General features: G+C 40.7%; 2 protein-coding genes across 5 annotated transcripts; one reads left to right on the top strand and one right to left on the bottom strand.

Annotated features, from left to right (window-relative positions):
* The first annotated feature begins 1,303 nt into the window (after nt 1-1,303).
* srsf9 (serine and arginine rich splicing factor 9) lies at nt 1,304-5,720 on the top strand. Of its 3 annotated transcripts, none has more exons than XM_078271417.1 (5): nt 1,304-1,418; nt 3,485-3,661; nt 3,844-4,070; nt 5,184-5,356; nt 5,447-5,720. In XM_078271417.1, exons 2-5 carry the CDS (start codon nt 3,504-3,506, stop codon nt 5,672-5,674), a joined length of 786 nt encoding a protein of 261 aa, XP_078127543.1. In that variant the 5' UTR covers nt 1,304-1,418; nt 3,485-3,503; the 3' UTR covers nt 5,675-5,720. The 3 variants fall into 3 exon arrangements, with proteins under 3 accessions (XP_078127543.1, XP_078127541.1, XP_078127540.1); XM_078271415.1 differs by having other exon boundaries at nt 1,305-1,418; nt 3,358-3,661; XM_078271414.1 differs by having other exon boundaries at nt 1,305-1,418; nt 3,267-3,661.
* A 1,110-nt stretch (nt 5,721-6,830) lies between these two features.
* Nucleotides 6,831-22,203, bottom strand: sgsm1b (small G protein signaling modulator 1b). Of its 2 annotated transcripts, XM_078272009.1 has the most exons (25): nt 22,058-22,203; nt 21,908-21,951; nt 18,279-18,354; nt 17,447-17,609; nt 17,113-17,265; nt 16,699-16,766; nt 16,430-16,572; nt 16,062-16,193; nt 15,762-15,886; nt 15,606-15,673; nt 15,355-15,518; nt 15,100-15,229; nt 14,495-14,621; nt 14,346-14,410; nt 14,099-14,244; nt 13,846-13,974; nt 13,592-13,765; nt 13,377-13,445; nt 11,138-12,367; nt 10,930-11,054; nt 10,738-10,820; nt 10,531-10,640; nt 10,346-10,442; nt 10,076-10,243; nt 6,831-9,812 (listed from the first exon to the last, which is right to left on the bottom strand). In XM_078272009.1, exons 1-25 carry the CDS (start codon nt 22,062-22,064, stop codon nt 9,724-9,726), a joined length of 3,885 nt encoding a protein of 1,294 aa, XP_078128135.1. In that variant the 5' UTR covers nt 22,065-22,203; the 3' UTR covers nt 6,831-9,723. The 2 variants fall into 2 exon arrangements, with proteins under 2 accessions (XP_078128135.1, XP_078128134.1); XM_078272008.1 differs by lacking the exon at nt 22,058-22,203 and having other exon boundaries at nt 21,908-21,970.
* Between the last annotated feature and the right edge of the window lie 3,628 nt (nt 22,204-25,831).

Raw genomic sequence — 25,831 nt, 5'->3', positions numbered from 1 at the left:
GGGGCAGACCCAGGACTAGGTGGAGGGATTATATCTCTAACCTGGCCTGGGAACGCCTCGGGATCCCCCAGTCGGAGCTGGTTAATGTGGCCCGGGATAGGGAAGTTTAATATATTTATTACAACATAAGTGAAAGAGAAAATTATATTTCTGAATTGCACAAATCCTTCATTAAAACATTTGAAAAACACACTTAAGAAAATCCAGTTATTTAATTATTGCAATTCCAACAGGAAACACTTTTTAAGGTGCACAATCTCTACCTCCAACATTGCCAAAAGACATTGGGGGAGACTCGAAGGGGGTCTCTCCCAGGGTGTAATTCAATGTAGAACCGCGACTGGAGACAGGCAGTGCACGGCGCTGATGTCTCTCCTATGCCTCCAACAAGGCCCTTTTAATAAAATAAAATAAAAATATAATGCAACACCACAGCCTCAGGCAAAAAACAGCTTTACATCTTTCACATGAGTTTAGTACAGGGCTAATTGGATTGCATTTTGTATTCTATATTGTATGTGTAGGTGTCCATTCACCCCCTGTAGTTCCGTTTATCCAACAGTTTGGGACTTTTATTTGCAGCCACTTTGAACTTGCACAGGTTGTTACCCTTCTCCATTTAGATTTTTTTGTATATGATAATCATGGTTTTCTTTGAAGTGACACTTCTGCGTATTTACACATTAATATTGACAGCATAGATATTCCCTTTTGATGCAGATGTTTTTTTTCAAAATCAGATCATCTTGTTTTGCTATAGGCTTGTTTATATCAATTAATGTCATAATTCAATGACCATGACAACAATTTGACTGTAAGCTTTTACCAGTAGTTGCCATTATTAATTGTGTGTTTCTTAATGAATATGATACCCATTTGTTTCCTTGTCAGAACAATGGTCACAGAATGGCAATGTCTTGGAGAAAGTATTTTGTCTCTGGTGTAGCAACACAACCAGAGACCTTATCTCTGAAACTTCCAGAAAGAACCAACCAGAACATGATGGAGCCAACACAGAGATAAAGTCAATGGGATATCAGTGTTTTGGTGATTAGTATGCTGTTTCAGCAGCTGCTCTGGTGGCTTATGGAAGTGATTGAGGTACCTTACAACATGCTGAATAATGAGTGTTTTTACGATTTACAACGGTTTTTGGATACAGCTAAGCTAGGAGTTAAACCCTAACGTTACTTGTATAGCATTGTTATGAGTTGGGATACAAAAGCCAATAACATGTTACTTTTCTATCCGATGGGAGGCAGCAGTGCAATAACCCTCACTACTGTCTGCCAGAAATGCGAAGTAGGTTAGAAGAAGAGCCACAGCGAGCTGCAGCTTGCTGTTGCTAACACGGAAGCAGCGCGTTGAACTGTTAGCATTAAATCTACGAAAGGAGGCGCCCTTACTTGTTTTTAAAGGTAATCGCCCTTTTGGTAATTTAAGTGCTTGTAACTGCATGCAATATAATGTGTACTGACCAGTTATTTTTATCTTCAAGTGTGAGAAATATTGGTGCATTGTAACGTTAGCCAAAACGCTCGTCAGCCCGTCTAGCTGACCTTATCAACAAAGATACACGTCTCGGCTAACGACGTTAGGCTAACTTTCAAGCTACAAATGTCAAGCCGAACCGTCCGGTTAATGTATTATGTTATATGATCGCTTACTAAGGATGTAGTAGCTAGCTAAGTAGTTGCAAAAACTGTTTGTAAGACAAGCAGCCAATCGTATAACGTTAACCGACGCTAGCTAAAGTTAGCTAGGCAGCTGCAGGCTAACGTAGTTTAGCCGTAGCCTTAACACAGTTTAAGAGATTGCGGTTAATAATTGGCAACCACCTTCGTTTGCTGCCTTAAAACTAACGTTAACATCACTAACGTTATTAAAACTACGGTGTTAACCAGGAGCTCTCAAGATTGTAGCTAACGTAATAATAAAATCAATCATAAACTTCTCAACATTAATGTTCAACTGGCAGGCAACTAACTTAACAGGTTTGGTTGGTTCACCAACTGTTGTTTTAATCATACGCGAATTTCAAGGACCGGTGTTGTGTCGAAGACTGTTCCCCCGTCGGTATGTTTTGTCCCCCTGCCTTGACCTGAACCAAACCTTATCCCTAACCGAGGGGGGCGGGGGGCGCCACCATCGGAAACACTATTCGACGGGGCAACACCGGAAACGTAATGAAGTCCAGTATTGTTTTTTTTAACGTTATACATGGGGAATATTTTTTTTTAAATGTTAGTGAAATGCCCTTGAGCATTCACTACGATTAACGTAATGCTAATGAATAGCCCGTTGTCTGTCGAGTGTTCAAAAATAAAAACACCTGCAGTGTATTGAAACGAAGCAGCCCTGCAATAAATACATTTGTTATAGTTAAAATCTTAATTTGTTAGGGACATTATCGGTGGTATATTGATTCAAATCTATGTTAATATGTAAGACTACTAGTTAGGTTTGCATTGTATTGTACATTTTGTAAATGAGGTGTACAAAATGTCAAAATATAATTGTTTTAATTTACCTCACTGGAAGGCTGGTAGATGTTTAAGTAAATACTCACAGGTGACACGTTAAAGGTAATACCTGAACAACTGATTTGAGTACCAGAACACATGCAGATGCGTGCCAATGGGGCACATAATGATGAATACGAGTGAATCATTTGCCAGGGCCTTTACAGTCACCAGATCTCAACCCAACTGACAACCTATGAGCAGGGTTCGTACAAAGTCTTTTGAAAATGCTTAAAGTGCTCATATTATGCTTTTTGGCTTTTCCCTTTCCTTTATTGTGTTATATATCCTTTTTTGTGCATGTTATAGGTTTACAAAGTGAAAAGGCCCAAAGTCCACCCCAAAGGCACTTACCATAATAACAGAAAACACTGTTCACAAACTGCTCCAAACAGCTCTATTGTAGTCCAGCCTTTACTTCCGTGACAAACGTCTGTCACTTTGTAACACATGTTATAATGCTCGCCTAGCTGCTAGCGTGGCACTCCCTCATACTCTGCTTCTGACTGGGTAGTAGTCCTTACGTAGCTACTGCACATGTGTGACTCCCAACAAAGATGGAACAGCGTTGTCCAAATGACATAAATATTGCCGTAAAATAGTTTTGCCACTGTTTTTTTGGAACAAACACTTTCACAGGGGCGCTAATAAGCAAAAAATAACTAAGTGGGTTTCATTTCTATAAAATATATCAATCCAGATCAATGTATCGTTACACCCCTATTCATTACCCTGTGTTTTCAGGCTTTGATCCGAGGGCCTGTGCCATGTTTTGAACTCATTTGCTACTACGGCTGCATCCCTGGTTTAGAGTTTTATTTTTGTCTAAATTAAGGAATTGGAGGCGGATGGACTAAGTTTCGGATTGGAACTAGGATTAAGATAAGGACAACTTCCACAGCTATTTCTGAAAGAAAGAAGTGATCTTAAAGTCTCCAGGTGCCCCCATTCTGTGTCAGCAGTGCTACTTACTCAACCACCATGTCGGATGGCCGGATCTATGTGGGGAATCTTCCTGTGGATGTCCAGGAGAGAGACATTGAGGATCTCTTCTACAAATATGGAAAAATCCGTGACATTGAATTGAAGAACAATAGAGGCACTATACCTTTTGCCTTCGTCCGATTTGAAGACCCACGGTGAGTTTTAGGGATGGTCTTTGGCAAGTCCAATCACATTCCCCTTGTTGGATACCTTAAGTTTTATAATATCATCTCCAGTGACTGGCTGCAGGGAATGGATGGAGACGGAATTTCCAGGTCTATATCCGCTAGTAAAACGAGCGTACTTTGGTAAGGAGTTCTTTGCTCTCTTCTCTTAGGGATGCAGATGATGCTGTCTATGGAAGAAATGGATATGGATATGGAGACTCCAAGCTGCGTGTGGAGTATCCTAGATCCTCTGGTGCTAAATTTGGTCCAATGGGAGGTGGTGGTGGTGGTGGTGAAGGAGGAGGAGGACGTGGAGGAGGAGGAGGAGGAGGAGGAGGACCTAGGGGAAGATTTGGACCCCCAACCCGAAGATCTGAATTCCGGGTCATAGTGACTGGTAGGTGGACGTCATGAGTCGTAGCCGGTTCATATTTCTCTCTTTCACTGCAGCCTGGAGGTCAAGGGGATTGGTAGCATGGTGGACGTAAGAGTCGTAGGCAGATATGTTTCTCTCTCTCTCTCTCTCATGGCGGATTGGAAAACAAGGGGACTAGTAGAGGACGTAGGAGTTATAGGCAGATATGTCTCTCTTCCTCATGGCGGACCGAAGGACAAGGGACTAGTAGAGGATGTCATGAGTCGTAGGCAAATATGTTTCTCTCTCTCATTGTGGACTGGAGGACAAGGGGACTAGTAGAGGACGTCATGAGTCATAGGCAGATATGTCTCTCTCCCTCATGGCGGACTGGAGGACAAGGGGACTAGTAGAGGACGTCATGGGTAGTAGGCAGATATGTCTCTCTCGCTTGGCGGACCGGAGGACAAGGGGACTTAGGACGTCATGAGTCGTAGGCAGATATGTCTCTCTCTTTCATGGCGGACTGGAGGACAAGGGGACTAGTAGAGGACATCATGAGTCGTAGGCAGATATGTCTCTCTCTCTTTCATGGCGGACTGGAAGTCAAGGAGACTAAGTGGATGAGGTCAAGTCAGCTCCTTAAGTCCTTAAAAACAAAACAGTAAAACCGGTCATTTTGGCTGCATAACCCTAAACACCGACTATAGTGACTGGTAGGTGTGATTTTTGTATATCATTATTTGTTGTATGCTACATTTATCTCGTGTTTTATACAAGCATGTTTATACAAGCTGTAGAATTAGACTGCTTATCTAAGACCAACCCCTTAAAGTCTAAGATTTATATAGTTGCCTGACTTGACCGGTCATACTAGAGCAGATTTCTGGAACTACAACACTGGGGTTCTGGTCTAAACGTTCACTGAAACATTCATCCAATAATTTTATGTGAGCTTTTAAATTTCAATTGTTAAGCTCATGCTTCATAAAAAATGTCTTCAAACCTATTAGTAAAGGTGTTGTTTACCCCAAAGGGTTTAGACTTTGGCCAAAAACGTAACTTGTCCCTGCAATGATTTGAAAGTGCCAGGTAATTTAAAGCGAGGAAGTAAGTTTTGTCCCCATCACATATCACATATTTTTCTCATTCCAGGGTTACCGCCAACTGGGAGCTGGCAGGATCTGAAGGATCATATGCGTGAGGCAGGAGATGTTTGTTTTGCAGATGTGCAGCGTGATGGAGAGGGCGTGGTGGAATTTCTCCGTAGAGAGGACATGGAGTACGCATTACGCAGACTGGATCGAACAGAGTTCCGCTCTCATCAAGTGAGTTCCAGTGCTGATGAGATTCAATTGTCCCTTATCCTTTTAGATGGTGAAAGCAACAAATGGCCTATATATTTTTTCCTTTTGCAGGGTGAGACTGCTTACATCCGCGTCTATGAGGAGAGGGGCACTCCCAACTGGAATCGGTCGCGTTCCCGCTCCAGATCCAGAGGTCGCTATTCACCTCCCTACCATAACAGAGGATCCCCGCCTCCACGCTACCAGTCGCCTCCACGTCATGCTATGTCGCGCCATAGTCCACCCCCCAGGAGGCACCCTCCACAGCACCATAGCCCCCCGCCACGTCATTACCGGTAGAATAGCCCGTCAGTTATAGAGGATTTGGGGAAAATGTTTTGTAATTCTTTTTACCCCAGGCCTCTTTGTAGGATACATCATTTTTATTTCTTGCTACATACATTCCATGGTCATGATCACCTGAACAACCCCTGCTCCTCCCCACGGCCTTAAAGATTTCTTTCTTTGTAACACCCATATGTGTTATCTGGAATCAGGATTTAAAAAAAAAAAAATGAATAAAAATTTTTTTTTAGTGAGGTAATTGGATTTGATTATCGTATAACAAATTGGAGGTTTCTTTTATAAAGAAATCGTGGGTTGTGAATGATGTCATACCTTGACAGGAATTGCAATGGTTATTGTCCAAAACTAATTATTTACACAATTCTGCAGCTAACGGGATAAAGTCAAACTGCTTCTTAAATCTTGACATGATTTTCCCTATTGTATGTCGCATTTCTGTAGCTTTAAGTATGAAGTTTTTGCCAATCTAAGAACCTGTGAAGCTAATCAATATCCTACTATGATTTAAAACATGTAAAGTTAGTGAGCCTTTTAGAGTAGTGACACAAGTTGACTGTGAGCCTCGCCTGTCAGATTATATTTTTAATGTGTGAACCTCTGACCGAGGTGGCCTGTAGGTGGACTATAATTTGTATGCATCTCTGTTGTTTTTTTCTTTACCAATAAATGCAAACTTTTACTGGCTGTTCCATTCATTGTCCTAAAGATTTTAGTCTGATTTTTCGTGATAGAAATGTAACACTGTTGTTGGAGCCATGACAAATTTCTGAGTTGAGCAGAAGCTAGTATCAGGCTTTGATATTCTCTCTGTGTTCTGCCAGACAATATATGAGCTGTGGTATAAAGGGATAAAGGGGGATCTTTCTCGAGCTTAACTTTGGAATGAATTTTTGCAGAGAATAAGGGCTGTTGTTTTCTAGCTCTTCTATTAAAATCACATGAGGAAGGGATCTCTTCATCTCCATAGATGAGAAATAGGTAACAGCTACCAAAAACTTTTACAATGTACAGGAACAAAAACCTATCCTTTAAAGGCCAAGTGACTTTAAACAAGGCACCAGTGCTAACAACATATACTAACTTATGTATGAAAGTGTGTTGAAGTATACATGAGGCACATGGAATGCAAAATATAATATTTTTAATATGCAATAAATAAATTATACCAGGTGACAATTTGAGATGACAGAAAAAAATAAATATATTTATTTCCAATGGCATTTCACTGGAATTGTACTCCGTACGATTTCATGTGACAAATCAAATTGATATTTTTATCTTTCTGTTCATTATAATCTGTTAAGCCCATATACAGACATTGTATTGCATTTAATATGAGCTTAGTTTCTTTTTGACACATTGTATACAGTAAATCTTCTGACAACAAACACAGCAATACACAAACAGCAATAATCCATGTTGGCATGTTATGTTGACACATTAGCAGTGATAACGAAACACTGGTATTTAAGCCACAGTGAAGTGTGTTTTGGCTATTTTGCAACTGTGTCACCAATAAATCATATTTTCTGACATACCTATGCTGTTATCTAGCATGTAGATAGTTTTGTTTGTATCTGCTGAGATTTTAGGACATCCATCTGGAGGCACTATGAGACCTTATTTGACCAATTGAATCTATTGACATCAAGGTCTCCGGCCATCACTCTCTGACTCCGTGGCAGAAACCCTCATACATGCTTTTATTACCTCCCGTTTGGACTACTGCAATGGAGTCCTGTCTGGGGTCCCCAGCAAAACTCTAGACAGGCTCCAGTATGTCCAAAACTCTGGCGCCAGGGTCCTCACCCACACCAAGATGTGGCAGCACATCACCCCAACCCTCATCCACCTTCACTGGTTCCCCATTAAGTCCTGCATCAAATATAAAATCCTCCTTCTCACCTACAAATCCCTCCATGCCCTGGCCCCACTGTACCTCTCCGACCTCCTCCATCCATACACCCCACCCCGAAACCTGTGGTCCTCAGACGCTGGCCTGCTCTTCATTCCCCAAACCAGACTCTGTACCTTTGGAGACAGAGCCTTTAGTGTGGCAGCCTCATCCCTCTGGAACACCGTCCCTGCAGATATTCAAAATGCTACATCCCTGGACATTTAAAAAAAAACAACTCCTGAAACACCACAGCCTACAACCTCCCTTTGTATAGCCACTGTTTCCTTGGGTTTCATGAAAGGAGCTATATAAATAAAAGTTATTATTATTATTATTATTGTTTCTGGAAAGATACAATGTCGTTAAAAGTTCATTTTCAGCCAAAACCAAACCAAAATTAACTGCATGGCTACATACCACTGAACTAACCCTTTAAGTGTAATAACGTGACCTTACTTACTAGACTGTGAAAACCTGATGAGGGCTTCAAAAAGATCACATTTACAAGTAGCTGAAGTTACGACAGTCTAAGCAGCACTGTACTAAAATGGACAGAAACTCTTGTGAGAGGAGGTGTGCAGTAGTAAATCTGGTTACCATTACAGTCTGGCCAAAAAGTCCTCCAAGGAACTGGAGGGCACCAGATAAAATCCATCAGGCAGAGCACAAGTTGGCTGCTTTTTCAATTGAATAAAGGAAGGAGGTAAGCCTATCAAGGTGCTTTCTGGCTACACTGGCTCTACAGAAAACAAAATGTAGCTGAGGAAAATTGTCGAGGCTAAAGTGAATCCATAAATGTTATACTGGCTTAAGCCTCAAATGACTGGCTGACTTAATGAGGTTCAGCAAGCAGAGCTCTTTTTCAACAGGCATGAACACTGGGATCTTGAGGTAATAATGAAAATAAATTACTCAGTTATTACACAGTTACTCCAGGAAATATCAATAATTATTGTAAGACTTGTTGCCAAAAGTTTGCAGTGCAAAGCACTGCAATTGAGTGTGTTATAGACAAGCCAACCAAGAGCCGTTTTCTCATATTAACTCGGCAGATAACTATGTAACTGATCTCAAGGTGAAAGTGAAAAAGAGAAGTATTGAGTGCAAAGGAAGCATGCTGCCCTCACTGCTCACCCCTTCAGGTTTACCACCACATCAAATTTAACCATCAAAGCAACTATCGCAATGCTGCAAGGAAGTAGAATCTGTCAGCACTGTAAAGCTAAATTCTGCAGCCTGAGCAGCACTGTTATTTAAGGTGAGAAGAGAATCTGCATTAACCATTCGAAACCAGTATCAAGAACCAATCTACACAGCAATGAAAGCTAATCAATGCATAGAGGAGATCAGAAATAAAAGGAACACAAAGAATGAGATCTTGGTACCAGAGGACATGGCGCAAACTATGTGCAATCACGCCAGACGGCACATAGTTCACAGATTTGGTCTGGATATCCTGCAAGCTTGTGTGCATCAGAGGCAAATACAGAACGAGGACCATCAAGCCTCAGAGAAGCCAGCAAGTGGTCCTCAAAATGGCTATTGAGAAGCAAACCACACATGCTACGTGGATCACACAACCTTCTGTATCTCTGACGTTTACAAAACCAAATTATCTAATAATGCCAGATATTATTACTAAAAATATATTGTGCATCACAAGATGTCTAATCATGGTAGCTACAATGTCAGCAAAAATTATATTTTTGAAAATATACTTAAGTGCATCACAAGATGTGTGGTGAGTATAACTAAACAAAATCAACCTTGAAGAACAATACAGTGAAGAATTTGGTTGCTGTATCCCTGAAAAATGGCTCAATTTAAGGCAAAATAAACAACATCCTGAAGCTTTTTCAACAAGGGTACATTCACTAGGTGAACAATAACGCTTTAAAAATAAATTTACTGGCAACAATTGCATCTCCCCTGAATATAGAAAGGAGCAACTGGGAAGAAGTTGTTATGCAACCATCATAGAATATTGACCCGTTGTCTTTTCAGTACTTAACAAACACGACATTTCATTAACATGTGTTCCTTTCCTCTTGAATACATGACTATTGTGTTGTTGTGTCAGTATCTCGAAACAATTTAGCTTGCACAAAGAAACATGGGAGCAGCAGCAGAACAGCAGCATCCTGCATCACTTGTTTTCTATGAGCGTCTGCACTTTGTTGACCAAGTCTCGAGCCATCATCAGGACCTGCGGGACATTGTGTCTCTCTGCCATTTCTGAGAAGAGAATTTAAGCACCATTGTGAGTTACAGGAGGTAAATTGCTTCATAATATTGATACTATTTAATAGTTGTTTTTTCTCCTGACTAAGAAAGTATATTATCATAGCTGAAATATCATCTTAATCAACTGGTTAACTTTGCTTCAACTGATTATTAGAGTTGTATATCAATCTAGTGTACTTATACATAAGCTCTGGTAATTGGTAACATTATTTCCACCATACTGTAGCATTTGTTTTTCTCTTATCTCGTCTTACCATTAAAGAACTTGATGATGTCTGTGAAGTCCATGTTATTTTCTAGGATGATGTCTCTATACATCTCCACAAGTGCCAGAGCAATAAAGAGCACAAAGTGCTTAGAGGAGGTGTACTTGGCTGCCCAGATTGTTTCCCACACAGAGTACACATCATCATACACCATTTCTGTGTAAAAAATAAACAGATTACATTCAGTATCACGTTGTGTAAAATGCTAAATTCTCTTTAAGAAGTAATTCAATCAAATGTCATGTCTGCATTTGCCACCTCTTTTGAAGTCAAGTAGAAACCAACGATAACAGAAGTAGAAGTGTGTGTAGTCTCCATTCTGCTGCATCAGTTCAAACAGCTCAGAGTCCAAGATCTATTGGTATAAAAACAAATTGTCATCATTACTATATAGCTTTGGTGTATATACATGCATGTGTGTTGGTGCACATATATGCACATACCTGGATAAGAGAACGCATATTGGCAAAGTGAGAGTCCATGGCACCTCCATGAGGAAAATTCTGGTTCATCCTCTTCATCAGCTCAGTGAAACAGCTAAATGCCATGACCTCTGGGAAGCACAAACATTTAAAAAAGTGACTAATTTAGACATTTATGTACATTTAGGGAAAGTGTATACCGATAGTTTGCAGTTAAGTGTCACTGACCATCATCCAGAATAACCAGTAGGGGAGCCAGCAGATCACACATGCCCTGGACATAACCTATGTCCAGATGCTGCCACACGTAACTGCAAAGACAACCACATTTTTCAGATTTTATTGCACAGACTCAATTTTTCAGATTTTATTGTTTTTGGATTGAAATTTCGGAGATATTTAGCATGGCGGCGCATTTACCTGCACATAATGTTACGCAGCTTCTCCAGGTTCTCTGGAGTGAAGTACCAATATGCTCTGTCACAACGTCTTACATCTTTGTCAATGCGATGTAAATTGATCAAGTACATGTCCAGTGTTTCTTGCTACAAAAATAATAGTGAATTATGTTAGCCCGTGCTGATGATCAAAAGAAGAAGTATGTCTGTATGTAAAGTGTAATGCTTACAGAATAAGTTTGTTCTTCTGAGGATTCGTCGTGATTGGTGTCTCCTCCCACCTCTGCAGACTCTGGTTCAGTGAGCACATTTTCCATCTCAGGCTCCTCTTCAGAAAGGCCCAGGTCGGTGCCCTCAGGACTGGTGTTACAGCTTGTGTCCAGATGGTGATCTAGGACAGGGTCCTCTGATGCCATTTTCTGTCTTTGTGCAAGGGAGACAAGGGGTGCAGCGAGACCTGCCAAAGGCCTGGCCTTGATATCGTCAGACGTCACACATGTCCCTGCAGGAATGTCCTCCATTTCCAGGGCCGAAGGAGAGTCATCTGAATCTGCGGTGTCTGGAGACTGCCGAGAGTGGGACGATAATGAAAGGCTGCCCCTTGACGCTGACTGGAGAGCATTCAATACCTGTCTGACAGGTGAATTGGAACCAGGTTTCTCAAACGGAATTTCTGCAGCTTTTTTTATTTCGACCACGTCACAAACTGTTGCTATGGCATCCTTTCTTTCTGACTCTGTGGCCTTTTTTTCAGAAGTCAGATCAGTTTTTTCAGAAATCTCTGGCTTTTTTTCACTCTCTGGATTAGTATATTTTTCTGCTATAGGCACCGGCGGACATAATGACTCCACTTCCAGATCTCTGCTCTTGTGTGCTTGAAAAGTCAAGGTCTGCCCGAGTGGAGGCGCTGGGAAATATTCATTATGAATCTCTCTTTCTAGCTTTAGAACATTAGTGCTCTCTGGAACACTTCTCAAATTCATATTTGTGTCTACTGCTTTTAAATCTTCAGATTTCTCAGTTGTTGTAATATCTTTTTCTTCTACTTCAGGTTTTTCTTCAGATTCAGATGTCTCCATGATCCCACGGTCTTTAACCACCTCACCTTCTGAGACTGTCTCCATCTTTGTCTCTGAAACCTTGTCCTTGGCTACTGGGTCCATTACATCCTCCCCTCCTGACTGTGATCCAGATGTAGTTTCATCATGTAAGACTTCTGATGCTTCCTCTGAGTGCTGAGAGGGTGCAGATCCAACAGCTGATTTTGTTACAACAGGGCTGTTTCCTGAAACTGGACATTGATTTGACAGACCTGTGGAGGTGGGGCTGCTAGAGGGAGGTTGTGAGGTGTCTGCAGTGTCACTCGTGATGTCCTTCAGTGGATTATTGTGCTGTACTTCTCCTTCCTCAGCCTTGGGCTCAGTCTCAATCTGATCCACTGCCTCAACCGATCCACATACCTGGTAACCAAAGGAAAGTGGTGAACATGCAATACATTTTGTATCCCATAGCAATGACATGGACAAATGTTACACCAATGGTTTTGCATGTGTTAGACCATTAGCTACAAATCAGATATACTTCTGCTGCAAATATTCCAAGGCGTAAGGTACGTTCTAAGAATGATATCCAACCTTCAAGGCAGCATTTGGTTTCCATCTATTTCATTACCGCATGAATGTCTTTTTGAGATTTGAAACGTGCATATGATGTAATATATAATCCATCACAGTGAACATTACATCTAATTTGGCTTACATGGCTCTGGGAATGGCAATGTCAGTCCACTGCTTGGTACAGACAGAGATATCTCAAAATCTATTGGATGGATTGCCGTGAAGTTTAGTATAGACTTTCATGTTCCCCAGAGGATGACACCTATTGACTTTGGTGGATCCCCTGACCTTTTCTCTAGTGCCACCTGCAAGTCAAAGTTTTTACTCATCCTTAGAAATATCTCAACAACAATCATTTTGGTAATCCTCTGACTTTTCATCTACCACCACCATCTGGTAAAAAAATTCAGTTTGTCCATTGAATGATTAATGACATTAAATTCCGGCAAAACTAAAGGCAGCCTAGGTACAGCCTCACAGAGCCACTCTAGAATATTTATCTTTCATTTTTAACTTTCTGACAACACAGCTCATCAATGTGACTTTTTTTTTTGCCAGTGAACTATGAATTGTCAGACATGTTTGACAAAAACATTACTGTGACAAATAATTAAGGTGATAAAACATTTAATATCACTCTTTACCTATACCAAACAACTTCTGCAAGTTGATTTAAATTCAGTTTTAATGGAAGGTAGTAAATCAATCTATAAAGTAATGATATGCTTTGGAAAATGGAGGACATTATAGTAAACTAAATATAAGTTGTAATAAGTGGGCTAACACTTATTATATGGGAAAAACACTGGCGTTAGAGATAGTTGTCGTGATGTTCATGCTTATGAGAAACTACCTGTGCGCTGCTGGTGGAATCACTTTGTGAGTGGGCATTCTGTTGATCTGAGCTGCTACTTAGAGACGACTGGAGTAGAGAAAAGCATCACACGAGAGACAAAAAGCAGAACTGTCAAGCAACGTCCTTAGAAATGGTATCATAATACTATAGTTTGCCTGTTGTGATAATGGTTACATAATGCAGCACATTTTATGCCAAAAGGTCAAACTTGCATCTGTACTGATGGTAGAGTCCCGCTGCACTGGTCCTCTTTCCACACTGGCTCCAGACGAACATCTGGCAATGGCCTCAGCATGTTTCTCTCTCTCCCTCTGGCAGACAATGGCCTCACAACCATGCCACTCCTTCATAGTCTGCTCATACATGGTCCGCATCTGCTCGTCAATCTGAAACAGAAACCTTTTGTAAATAAAGATTGTAATGGTTTATATGTGTACCTTATAATGATACAGTCTGACAGCACTACCTCTAGTCGGCGTTTCTCAGTCATGGTAAACTGGTAGTGTCCCAACAGGAAGGGCCAGACCTCTTTGCGTAGTGAAGGAGCCACACCACCAAAATACACAAGCCTGCGTAACTCTTCTTCCTTATACGCCTGGACAAGATTAAGTCTGGTATTTATCAATGCACACTGAAATCACACACTACTTAAGACCATTTAACACGTTAATTCATAGCAAAATATATCTTATGGGATGGTGTTTCAGTATGAATCTTACAGAGCTGTCCTTGAGGTATTGGCCCCAAACCTCCACAGAGAGGCCTCCTCGGGCATCACAGGGCACATTATGGTCAACTATAGTGGTGTTGACCAGAGCAGAAAGGTGGGTACGAACTGTGGACAGATGACGGCAGTATGCAAGCCCTGGAGAGGAAAGATACATATTTTCATAATGACATGTTCTATTGTTTCCCTGGGAATGAAATGAGTTCCCAATGAATGAAAGTTAACCAACGGTTACTCACATCCATAGAAAGCACGGGAGATTATCTGGTACTTCATTGTGTCACAAAGGAGCTTTAAGGGAGCCCTGGTAGAAAAGGAAAACGGTACAAATTTAGTCCACCAGATTAATCTGAATTTATATTTGAGCCTGACCCTAGGAAATACTTACCTTTCCTGATTACAGCCATTAGGCAGAGAGCCGTCAGAGGAGCCATTCTGTGAGCAGGAGGAGCACGAGGACTTTCTGGGTGTCGGTTGCCACATGTTCACACCCTGGTCCATCAGCTCCAGGGCCACTGCACAGCATGAAAGCCCTTATCATTACCGTTGCTACTGTCATCATCATAAGCAAGTAAAACCAGATGAAATTCCAATAGATGTGGACTTAACAGTGCATGTATGCAAATAACAAGAAAAATGTAAAAAAAAAAAAAAAAAATATGGAAACAAACAAACCAAGTGAAAGGATGGAGATGGAGATGTGGCTTAGAAATTACTGCATGTCCATGCAAAGTCTCCTTATTGTCGACAGGACTATAATGTGAAATGGACACACAGGCCCTAAATAGGCAGATATGAAATGTAGCAGTAGAGAGAATTTCATTAGAAAATATACACTGACTATATGCGTAGGGAAAACAGATTTATCCAAACTGAAATAGTCTAATCTGTAAATCAGTATTAAGAGAGTAATGCAAGCGTAGATGTAATCGCTGATGACGTTTTATTAGATTAGCTCAGGGAGGCAGAGTTGGGAAGATCAAAGACACTTACTGAACTCCATCTGATTGCCAGGAAAGAGGATTCGAAACACATAATCGGTTGCTTCATCATCTTCCTTATCGGATACAGAATCACATGAGCTGTGTGGACTCCTCTTTCGCAGTTTGGGGAAAACCTTTCCCTGGGAATGGAAAGGCAACAGACTGTTACAAAAGATCATAGTTGTAGGTAAATGTAGCATCATTGCATCAATTATTGAAAAAAGGAGGCCACGGAGGTATTTCATTATCCTCTGTTCATGCTGACCTTTCCTCTCTGATTCCAGAGCGGTGGGTCCAGCTGTCCGTGAGGTAGCAGGCCAGTCTCCAGGCAGGTGAGAAACTGGAGGAGGTGGCCTCCTTTGGGGAAATGTAGAGGGGGTCTCTGGATCCCATCCTGGCTCACCAGAACTACCGTCCCACCACTGTTCACTGGAGAAATTAACACAATGAAAAACACGATGAATAACTCTTAAAACTCCTTTTGTTAATTAAAACATTATGAGGGGACTACCGTACCTTGCTGATGACAGTGTAGATACACAATCTCCTCCAAACGAATTGTCATAGCATAATCCCAATAAACACTGAAAGAAGGATGAGAGAATATGAGCCATTGAGTCAACTATGCAAAAACAAGTTTGTTTTTATTAGATTGGGTTTCAGCGGCCTAACCTTTTCTCAGAATCTAGCTCCCCCACATTGCCATTCATCAGCTGATTGGGCGTCCATTTCAGTGTCATGAGGTCTGCAGTTTGATGTAGAGAAAGGTAGCCTGGGATGGCCTCCATGTCATCTCTCTGCAGACACAAGTTAGAGCTTTTAAATCACAACATATCTGCAATACGATTTAGATAAGTTAGGTATAAATCAGTTAACAGATGCACCCAAGTCCCCCAGAAGGTAAACAAGCCTCTCTTAAAGGATTGTATTGTTATTGTATTAAAAGATATAAGGCAAAAGAAAAACATGTACCGGCTGCACCAGGACATTGTTCTTTCCAAACAGAAGTGTGGCTCTGGAGTTTTGGTGGAGTGATTCAACATAGTCCCTCACCCACATGAGAGGGCGATCATCCATGCTACCACTGGACTGTCTCTTCTGGATCTGATACAGGTTAAGAAGACATCAGAATTATTACACACAGTAGTTTATAGCCGAATAATCTTGCATAGCCAGCTCTATCTCCACAGCACTGTCAGCGGAAGGGGAGAAGAAAGCTTGACATCTTGCGCGAGAGAGACGTGCCGGATGTCAGGCTTTATCCCAGCACTCTACATCCAGTAACCAGACTAAGAAGCTGAATTTTCAAGTAAAATCAATTAAGTCTGTCACTATCTCACCAGGGCAGGCCGTCTGGAGGGTGAATCCTGCCGACAGTGGCCGCTGTGGATGCGATGCCGCTGAACGAGCTCGTCAGCAGATGGGTCCGTCCAAAAATGGTCTGCAGTCTTAACTTTGGTGTACTCCAAAGCACAAGGGCCAACTGTAAAACAAGATTTATCAGTTTATAGTATTTTAGATATTTTAAGTTCTGAATAATATAAACTAAAAGTTAGTAAGTTAGAGATTTAGTGTGGTCCATGTGACGGTTAATGCGGTTTATCAATACCCAATAGAGATGCAAGAATTGGTCCATCTACAGGATCCATCAGCATGGCTTCTTTCTCATAGAAGGCACTGCAGAAAACAATATTTACAACAATTACAACATTTTACTATTTTGAAATCATAACCAACTTCCTGTTTGCATATCATAGCTGTAACCGCATAATATTGGATGTTGACATACGGTGTCAGGAGAAAGCAGAAAAGCTAGAACAATAAAATGTTTTACATAAAATTAAAGATGTTGAAAACCGTTGAAGCTGAGATGCACAAAAAACAAAAACAGACATCCTACTGTTGCTTCTGAGATCGGTAAAGGAACCAGTTCTTACAGAGGCAAAATTATGGTATTGAATGGAGGATATAATCTTCTATAGCCAGTAGCTTATAATTGCATTGAATGATGTATAAGAAACACCTGCTGTTCTCCACCAAGTACAGGATAATCTTGTCCAGGAGCTTCTCCATCAGGGCAGTTCGGATCCACAGGTGTTTCAGTGCCTGAGGAGGGATGTAAGCCAACTTGGATTGCCGACTGCGGTCATTACTCAGTGAAGAATTGTTCTGCTTGCTGAAAAACAGTAAAGAAACCTGACAGATGAGATGTCTGTTTAGGTTGTTATTAGAAATGAACAGACATATAGGACAGGACGAGGCACACATAAAAGTAGAACACAAATGAGGAGAGATATACAAGACTAGCAAATCATTTTATGTCACTGCCATCTCACAGGGGGAGGTTAACATCTCACCTGATTTCGATGAGCTGTTCCAGCTCCTGGACCTTGTGGCAGAGTTCCTCCGCAGGAGAAAAGGTTTTTGCCGCCTTCATAAAGAGTGCTGCGACCTTGTTACTGCACAGCAGGCCTGCAATACGACGCTTCAGTCCGTGGAGCATGCAGGCCTCCACTACAGCTACACACACAAACACACAGAGCATTAGTCAATTTTTAGATTGTTTTTCTCCAATTCAATTTTATTCATGTTATTGTTTCCTTAAGGTTGTATATTTTTCTTTTGCCCTTGAGTTTTGTTTTCACCTAATGAGCACAATATAATTTCCTCTTTGTGAAAGCTTCAAGCCTTAATATTAAAAATAAATAGGTGAAAAGCAAGCACAGGTGGCACAAGTAGAAATAGACTGAAATCTGCCTAACACATGTCTCCTGTTGCTAGGATATGAGGGATGTGCATCACGCATGCCTCACTCATTGTTAGTATCAACACATATACGAATACGTGACTAATAGTATTACGAAAAACAATTGTTAGGATTTATATTGCTTGAACAGACTGTAATGGACCATTTTGCACTGTGAGTATGAACTCGTAGGAATCTGGTCACAAATTGATGTCAACCATCTGCACTGTACATGTCAATGTGGTTGTAACAATTACAATCCTGTGGCTTACACCATGTCCTGTGCTTTAATCTCTGACATTGGATACAAAAGGCTGAACTATTTTAGCAAATAAAAAAAGCTAATGGAAAAGGCCTGCAGCATGTACCCTGCTTTTTGAAACACCCTGCTGCCCGAGAAAGATGGTTTATTGTGCAGTGTAATCACAAAAAAAAACATTCACCGCAGAAGGATATGATGTGGCTGCTGTCTGCGTGCACAAATTTCCTCGTTACTGCTTCTTCCATAATTTGTTTCACCTAAGAGAGAAAGGTACACAGTGAAGCAAGACTTATAATGTCTTACATAGTTACATGAGGTGAAAGAGAGTCAAAACAACGAGCACAACAGGAAGCAATAGGGGAATACATTACAAGACGATATGATGAGCAATGAAGGAGCAGTGCAGTTCCACAAAACATTTGAGAGGTTAACATAGAGAGCAAATTATTGTGTAAACTAAAGCACCACAAATGTTGGAATCTTTTTAAAACTATAACATATGCATTAAGACATTTTGTCTGCTTTCAGATCTCATAACTTCAACTTGAGCATGGCAAGAAAATTCAATTTCAATTAAATTTTATTTATAGTATCAAATCATAACAAGAGTTATCTCAAGACACTTTACAGATAGAGTAGGTCTAGACCACACTCTATAATTTACAAAGACCCAACAATTCCAGTAATTCCCCCAAGAGCAAGCATTTAGTGTGACAGTGGCGAGGAAAAACTCCCTTTTATGGAGAAACCTAGGGTGGTGAGGAAAACTTCCTTTTAGGGAGAAACCTCGGACAGACCCAGGCTCTTGGTAGGCGGTGTCTGACGGGGCCGGTTGGGGGTCTGATGAACAGTGGCAATAATAGTCACAATAAAGATAATGGAACTATGACTAGAAATAGTAGTTGTAGTAGTTCATCGCGTAGAAGGGCACTGCAGGGTGTTACAGGGCATAGCAGGGCACTGCAGGGCGTTACCGGGCATAGCAGGGCACTGCAGGGCGTAGCAGGGCACTACAGGGCATAGCAGGACATAGCAGGGCGTAGCAGGGCACTGCAGAGTGCAGAAACCTTGAGATTTCCCTCAAGTCTCACATGTTGTTTTGTTCTTTTACTATTTCTAGATGTTCTGGAGGAATTTGGTTCTTAACACCTACGACTGATCCTCTGGGAATGTTGCAACTGACACGCATAGGGCAGGCACTATCAAATAAGTAGCCTACAAGTATTTTCTTCTCCAGCTTAAAGGATGCACTCCAGCAATTAAGTAATGCACTTCCATAAAGTTGGAGAACTTGCGAGAAACACATTTGTTTTTAAATGGTCGCAATTGAAGCAGCAGAGGCCAAAATATCCCCTATAGTCCAATAGTCCCTTATGGCTAAAACTCCCAAAACACTGCATCTTACACTTCGCATAATGCAAGTCGGTAGTGTTTTAGCGCAAGATTCTTCCTGCCCGGTAAATGCACATATCTTAAGACCATGTTTATAATGGCTTTCTTTTATACATTTGTAGTCTCCAAGCCAAACCTGAGATAATTCTATTAAGCTTTTTTATTTGGCTTGTTGTCATTCCTGTCATCCCAATAATCAATGAATACATTTTTAGAGGTTGACATTTAACTGTATTGCTTGTTACTTACTTTAGTTTGTTACTTACTTTAGCAAATGCAATTGTAAACCATAACATTTTGGTAAAGGTCATGTTCTACAAAGTAATTATGTTTATACACAACATGACTGAATTAATGCTCTGTGTCTGTGCTGTATGACCATGAATTAAGATGATTTTTCCCACCCTTTTTTGATGTATCAGTTATGTACCAAACAACCAAATCACAGAACTGCAGATGAGATAGCTGTAGACCACACAATTGTTTGTGTCCCTGTAGGGCGGGGCAATTAATCGGCGATCACAAAAACAGAGTAATCGTCAAAAACGATTATTTTGCACATTACGCAGTGTTTTTGCTATACATTCGGCCCGCAGCTGAAGGGGCGATTGCCGCCATTCCGCCTCGATGGCAGTTTTACCATGAAAACCGTTTGAAACATGACAGCTACATTTGCTTGGAAAATAGCGTTATGGGCACTGAATTTGATGAATTTACTGTTTATCAGACTCCAGATGAGACAAGAAGCTAACGTTAGCAAACCCTGCGGTCCCTCTGCCTTTGAATCCCCACTGCAGGAGACGTTGTATTCCCACGACACGCTGTATTCACTGTTTAAAACGTTTTCCAGGTTGGTGGGGATGCATAACGCTCAAATCCAACATGTAAAACATAGTAATGTTCCCTCAGCATTTTGTTTTGTTGTTAAACTATGTAAAATGAGCGTTGACGTTAAATCACCTGTTTCACATAAATATTTTTCCTTAGCAGAACTTAGCTTGCAAATAAGCCCACTGACGGCAACATTATTGCTCACATTTGGCACAATGTTTAGTAATGACAGTAGTGGTCATTGTGAGTGAAAATGTGATGTGAGATGCACATTGTGTTATGTATCTGGAATTGTTACTAACCGACTCAGAAGTGAGAATAAGGACACTAACATTATATCCTAGAATGTAATTGTATGATGATGGTTTTTTTTTTAAAATTATTGCAAATAATTCCCCCCCAAAGGTTAATGAGTAATCGTGTTAAATAATTATTTTTTTATATAATATATAATATAATAATTATATAATAATATATAATAATTATTATTATTATTATTTTTTCCATAATCGAGCAGCCCCATGTCCCTGTTCTTCATATGAATAAACAACCTGAAAGAGTCTGCTTTGTAATAAACAGGCACAAATGTAAATACTGAAAATCAATTATTTTAGTTCAGGCCTATATATGTTTTAAATCTATATATCACAACAGAGCACCTCCTTGCTGCAGGATCTAGCACCAGAGTCATGGATGTTTGAGAGGCAATGAGTCACAGGTGAGGGGGAGCACGGACACGATAAGACCGGAAACACCGGTCTTTCTCAGCAGCAATGAATAAAACATCCTGTTTTCTCTCACTAGGAAGTCATGGAGTCACTGAGCAGTTTGGAAAGGTCTGAGGTGTCCCGTCCGTTTTTAATTTCTATGTCCAAATGGCTCATAATTAACTAATAAATCATCCAGCTTGGGTGGGACTATTTTGCATTTTATGGTAGCTATCTAGAGTACACACTAAAATGCAAATGATACAGATGCCAAGGTCACACCTTTTAGTTTTGAATAATAGATGGTGTGTTATAGAAATGTCAGTTTAACCATGATTTCTTCAGAGAGAGAGAGAGAGAGAGAGAGAGAGAGAGAGAGAGAGACTAATCTAGGATATGAAAAAACAGGTGCATGGATAGAAACAAATGTAGGCCTATCTATACACGTTCCTTAAATGTGTTGTTTTCCAGCTGATATAAAATCAGCATCCTCACCACCATCATCTGTATCATCATCATCATCATCATCATCCTCATCATGACTATATCGTCACCATCATCTTATGCCAGTCTAAAAGCAGACAAAAACATGCCATTTTACTAGTCGCCTAATTGCATCCGCTTTTATTATGTAAAATAAATTGACAATTTTATAATAAACAGGCCTGTGGCGTAGTCGTGGCTCAAACCCGATGAACGATGTCCACACACACACGCACGCACGCACGCACACGCACACACACACACACACACACACACACACGCACACACACACACACACACACACACACACACACACACACACACAAGCACACACACACATTGCTTGCATCGCCAACATAAACTGTGACGAGCGAGAAATAAATACAATGAAACGAACCTCTTTCTTCACATTGCGCAGCAATTTCTGACGCGTCTCGGCCTCTGTCACGAGAGAAAACATAATGAATATGCGGATCAGATTGCTTGTGTAGGAAATAAATGATGACAGGCTCACGACAGAAAAATAATAACGGCGACTGAATCCTACCTCCCATCGCTCCAGGAAGGGTGTAGCGGTTGACACGCACGGCTTTTTTTTTTTGGAGAATGTCTTCTTGAAAGCAATAAAGACAACACTGGTTAAAAGGCAGAGAGACTCCGAGATGTGCGCTGTGTTCTTAGCGACTAAATTAAACCTATCTGTTACCTCTCTCTCAGCGAACCAACACCCCTTTAAAGTCACAGTAGCATATACATTAAGCGGTACAACGCCAACACCTACACACTATTTTCAACTCCTTGTAACACAGCAAGGTGTGTTTACTGTGCCTAACTTATGTTAAGTCAAATAGGCTACACATTTGGAATATTTCCATGAAAAGTTTCTTAGTCACATTATCCATAAAATCTTCCGAGCTTGATTAACAGATATGATAATTACAGTTAATGAGCCCCAGGTCAAATTATTCAAGGCCTCATTAAAATAATTATTATCTTACTGAAAGCGAAACATTTTATTGTATTCTTCTATTCTATTGTATGTTCTAGTAGGCGTAGGCTATATGTGGCCTATAGCTTGTGCTGTTGTTGCACTAATTTGCTTTAAAGGATGTTCCTGTTATTTTGTCTACCCTCTGTACTAGTGGTGAACAATGCGGATACATTTCTATATTATAGGCCTACTACATGTGATTTTATATCAGATATATATTGTGATTTAATACTTTTTTGATTGATATAATAACCATACAGAAATGTTTTTTTATGGCTAATCCGGATAATAAAAAAAATAAAAATAATTGATGCAAAAGCAAAAATCATATTCAAATCCACTATTGCCATAGAATTGTAAGTTATGCTCACTGATTTGCAACATTGACCACAAAAGGCGAATAAACCCAAAGATTAAAGGGAGAATCATGGAGCGTCGACAAATTTATATTATCTGACCACCAACCTCAACCTTAGACTGCACTAAACAAGGATGAACTCACAAAAATACTACAAATGAAAATGGAACAAGAACACACACATACACAGGTTTCCTGTTTACAAACATTACAGGGTGCGTGCGCATACCAGGGGCAGAAAGCCAGATTGGTGAGCTGGTCCGCTACTGCAACAACCTTAAGTATTGAAGCTTTCCTTATTGTTTGTATATAACTGCTGACTCAATAAAACGTAATTTTAGTTGTATCTGTTTGTCTTTAATTTTGCAGTGTTACTGTGACATATATGTATGGCTATAAGTATCATTTTAGGCTAATGTAATAGCCAATGTTAGCAGCAGGGTTACCCCTGAGTGTACCCCTATGGTTGGTTTATGCCTTAAAATAATGGCCAGGATTGCCGGGAAAAGGTACGATATGTGTGTCTCCATTTCAAAACATCACTGCAGGTTGACTGTTTTTAGCAGCAGAGGTTGATTGTGGGTGAGAGGGCAACAACACTGTCCTGGTTAGCTTGCCGAAACTCTACTGCCGCTGTCTCGGCAACGTTAGCTAATGTCCGCTAGCATACATACAGGCTAACTATAGCCAGTTAGCTTTGTGTGTAACGTAATAAAAACCCACCCATCTCGTAGGAGCGAAGCTTAATATTTCATTCAATAAAAGTATGGTACAAAAGGAGCACTAACGCCACAGGGCTTATGTTGACAACGTGGACGCAGATATAAAAAACTCCGAAGGCAGTCGTAATATTTACCTAGCAGCTAGGCTAACACTGTTGCGCTAATGTTAGCAAAACATCGGCGTAGCTTTAGCTAGCAGTCTAAACTTGTCTCGAGTCCGGACCTTTAACTGTCTATGGTCCGGACTCGAGTACTCCAGCCCTGACAGGTAGATATCAATTAGCTGAACAACTGAACAAGCTGCAACTTTTCTGATTGATACAATGGGAGCCTGACTCTTGCATATGACCCCAATCTGCCCTTCTTATGGCTTCAAGCCAAAAACCGGCGGAGGTTATTGGCAAAAGCATGCTTCCCCACTAGGTATGTTACATATCAGGCACCCATCACTGGCTCTGTTTGTACAATTAACCACGCAACAACTTCTTAGCATTTTGATTTACGCTATGCTGCTACTACTACTAGCTACACGAAACACGTCTTCTTTCTGCCCCCCAGTTGCGTGCGCAAGCACTGATGACCTTGCCGAGAAATCCATGTATAAGAACACATTGTTTTCATCGGGGCCTTTTTTTCAGGGTCAACAGAGGGTCATCTACAGTGTCCCTGAAGTGCAAATCACAACAGCAATAAGAAAAACGCAACAACAAATCATAAAACACAACGGCAAATAGGAAAACACAACAGCAAATAGGAAAACACGACAGCAAATATGAAAACACGACAGCAAATATGAAAACACGACAGCAAATATGAAAACACGACAGCAAATAGGAAAACACGACAACGCATATGAAAACACGACAGCACGTATGAAAACACGACAGCAAATATGAAAACACAACGGCAAATAGGAAAACACGACAGCAAATATGAAAACACGACAGCAAATATGAAAACACGACAGCAAACAGGAAAACACAACAGCAAATATGAAAACATGACGGCAAATATGAAAACACAACGGCAAATAGGAAAACAAGACAGTAAATATGAAAACACGACAGCAAATAGGAAAACAAGACAGAAATATGAAAATAACAATATTTGCCATTTTGTTTTCCTATTTGTCGTTGTGTTTTATGATTTGTTGTTGCACTTCAGGGCCACTGTAGTCATCAGTGCCATACTAAGTCAAAAACCAACTGGATGAGAGGCAGTGACGGACTGGCCATCTGGAATTTGGGCAAATGCCCTATGGGCCACTACTGATATGTCTTCGGTTAATTTTGATAAGTTATGTTATGCATGCAGCCACAGATATTCAAGACTGTACTGCGGTGAGGTGCGTGGAAAGATTCACTCGAAAGGCAGAGTTACTAATTTCCAAGCTTAGGTTATTGACAAAAATAGGGCCGGTGTGTTGCAAATGCCAGAGCCGTTTTTTTATCCCAGTCCGTCACTGATGAGAGGTTATGAGTATTTATGATACTACTAGCCACAACCTGGAATTAAAAGAGAAGGACGTCACATTCATTGGCTGCAGACTCCAGACAAGCTCATTTCCTCATCCCACTCATATACACCAAAATGAATGAATGCACAGACCGCAGGGCACACAATCTAAATTCCCCATCAGCAAGGGAAATGATAAGCCTAGAGCGAGGAAAAGGTTTTCAGATTGGTGTTGGGCTAAATACACTTTGCCTCTTTAACTGCCGACTGGTACAATGAGATGGGTGAACTCAGGAGGATGCAGTGAAATCAGTGTGATCAAATCAATTATGATGAACTGATTTAAGTAAGATTAAATGCAATGCCTAGAAATTACATGTAGGGGAAATTAATCACGTGAAACTGGCACATACATTGTGTGTTGAAGTGTAGATGGGTGGTGAGCAGTGGTTGAGAAGTATTCAAATCCATAAAATATAATAAGTAAAAAAACTCATAATTGTAGGCCTACTTGAGTGAAAATGCTTTCCATCACTGGAGGAAAGGGGGGAGGGGGGGGGCAGATGCTGGTAAAAGTGAACTTTGTGAATTACTTTATACACCCAACACCAGATTTTCATCTTTTTAACTTGACCAACACAGGCTATATTCACATACATTACTAATAGCGTTACTGCAGCTAGCACATATGGTGAGTTGGACGATAAAGGATAGACATCAAGAAAAACAAGGAAGGAAGGATGGAAGCAGACAAGGAGGCACAGAGGAGGCTGTGTGAGTGTTGAAATGGGACAC

The sequence above is a fragment of the Sander vitreus genome, chromosome 16 (genome assembly GCF_031162955.1).
Source record: "Sander vitreus isolate 19-12246 chromosome 16, sanVit1, whole genome shotgun sequence".
NCBI lineage: Eukaryota > Metazoa > Chordata > Actinopteri > Perciformes > Percidae > Sander > Sander vitreus.
Note: the sequence above shows the minus strand (reverse complement) of the source record. Positions and strands in the feature narration are given on the sequence as shown.

Coding starts and splice junctions, on each gene's coding strand:
- sgsm1b (XM_078272008.1), bottom strand. CDS start 21,970: ATGTTTTCTCTCGTGACAGAGGCCGAGACGCGTCAGAAATTGCTGCGC. Junction 16,573..16,698: donor AATTCTTGCATCTCTATTGG/GTATTGATAAAC, acceptor CTTGTTTTACAG/TTGGCCCTTGTGCTTTGGAG. Junction 14,411..14,494: donor AATGGCTGTAATCAGGAAAG/GTAAGTATTTCC, acceptor CTTTTCTACCAG/GGCTCCCTTAAAGCTCCTTT.
- srsf9 (XM_078271417.1), top strand. CDS start 3,504: ATGTCGGATGGCCGGATCTATGTGGGGAATCTTCCTGTGGATGTCCAG. Junction 3,662..3,843: donor GTCCGATTTGAAGACCCACG/GTGAGTTTTAGG, acceptor CTCTTCTCTTAG/GGATGCAGATGATGCTGTCT. Junction 5,357..5,446: donor CAGAGTTCCGCTCTCATCAA/GTGAGTTCCAGT, acceptor TTCCTTTTGCAG/GGTGAGACTGCTTACATCCG.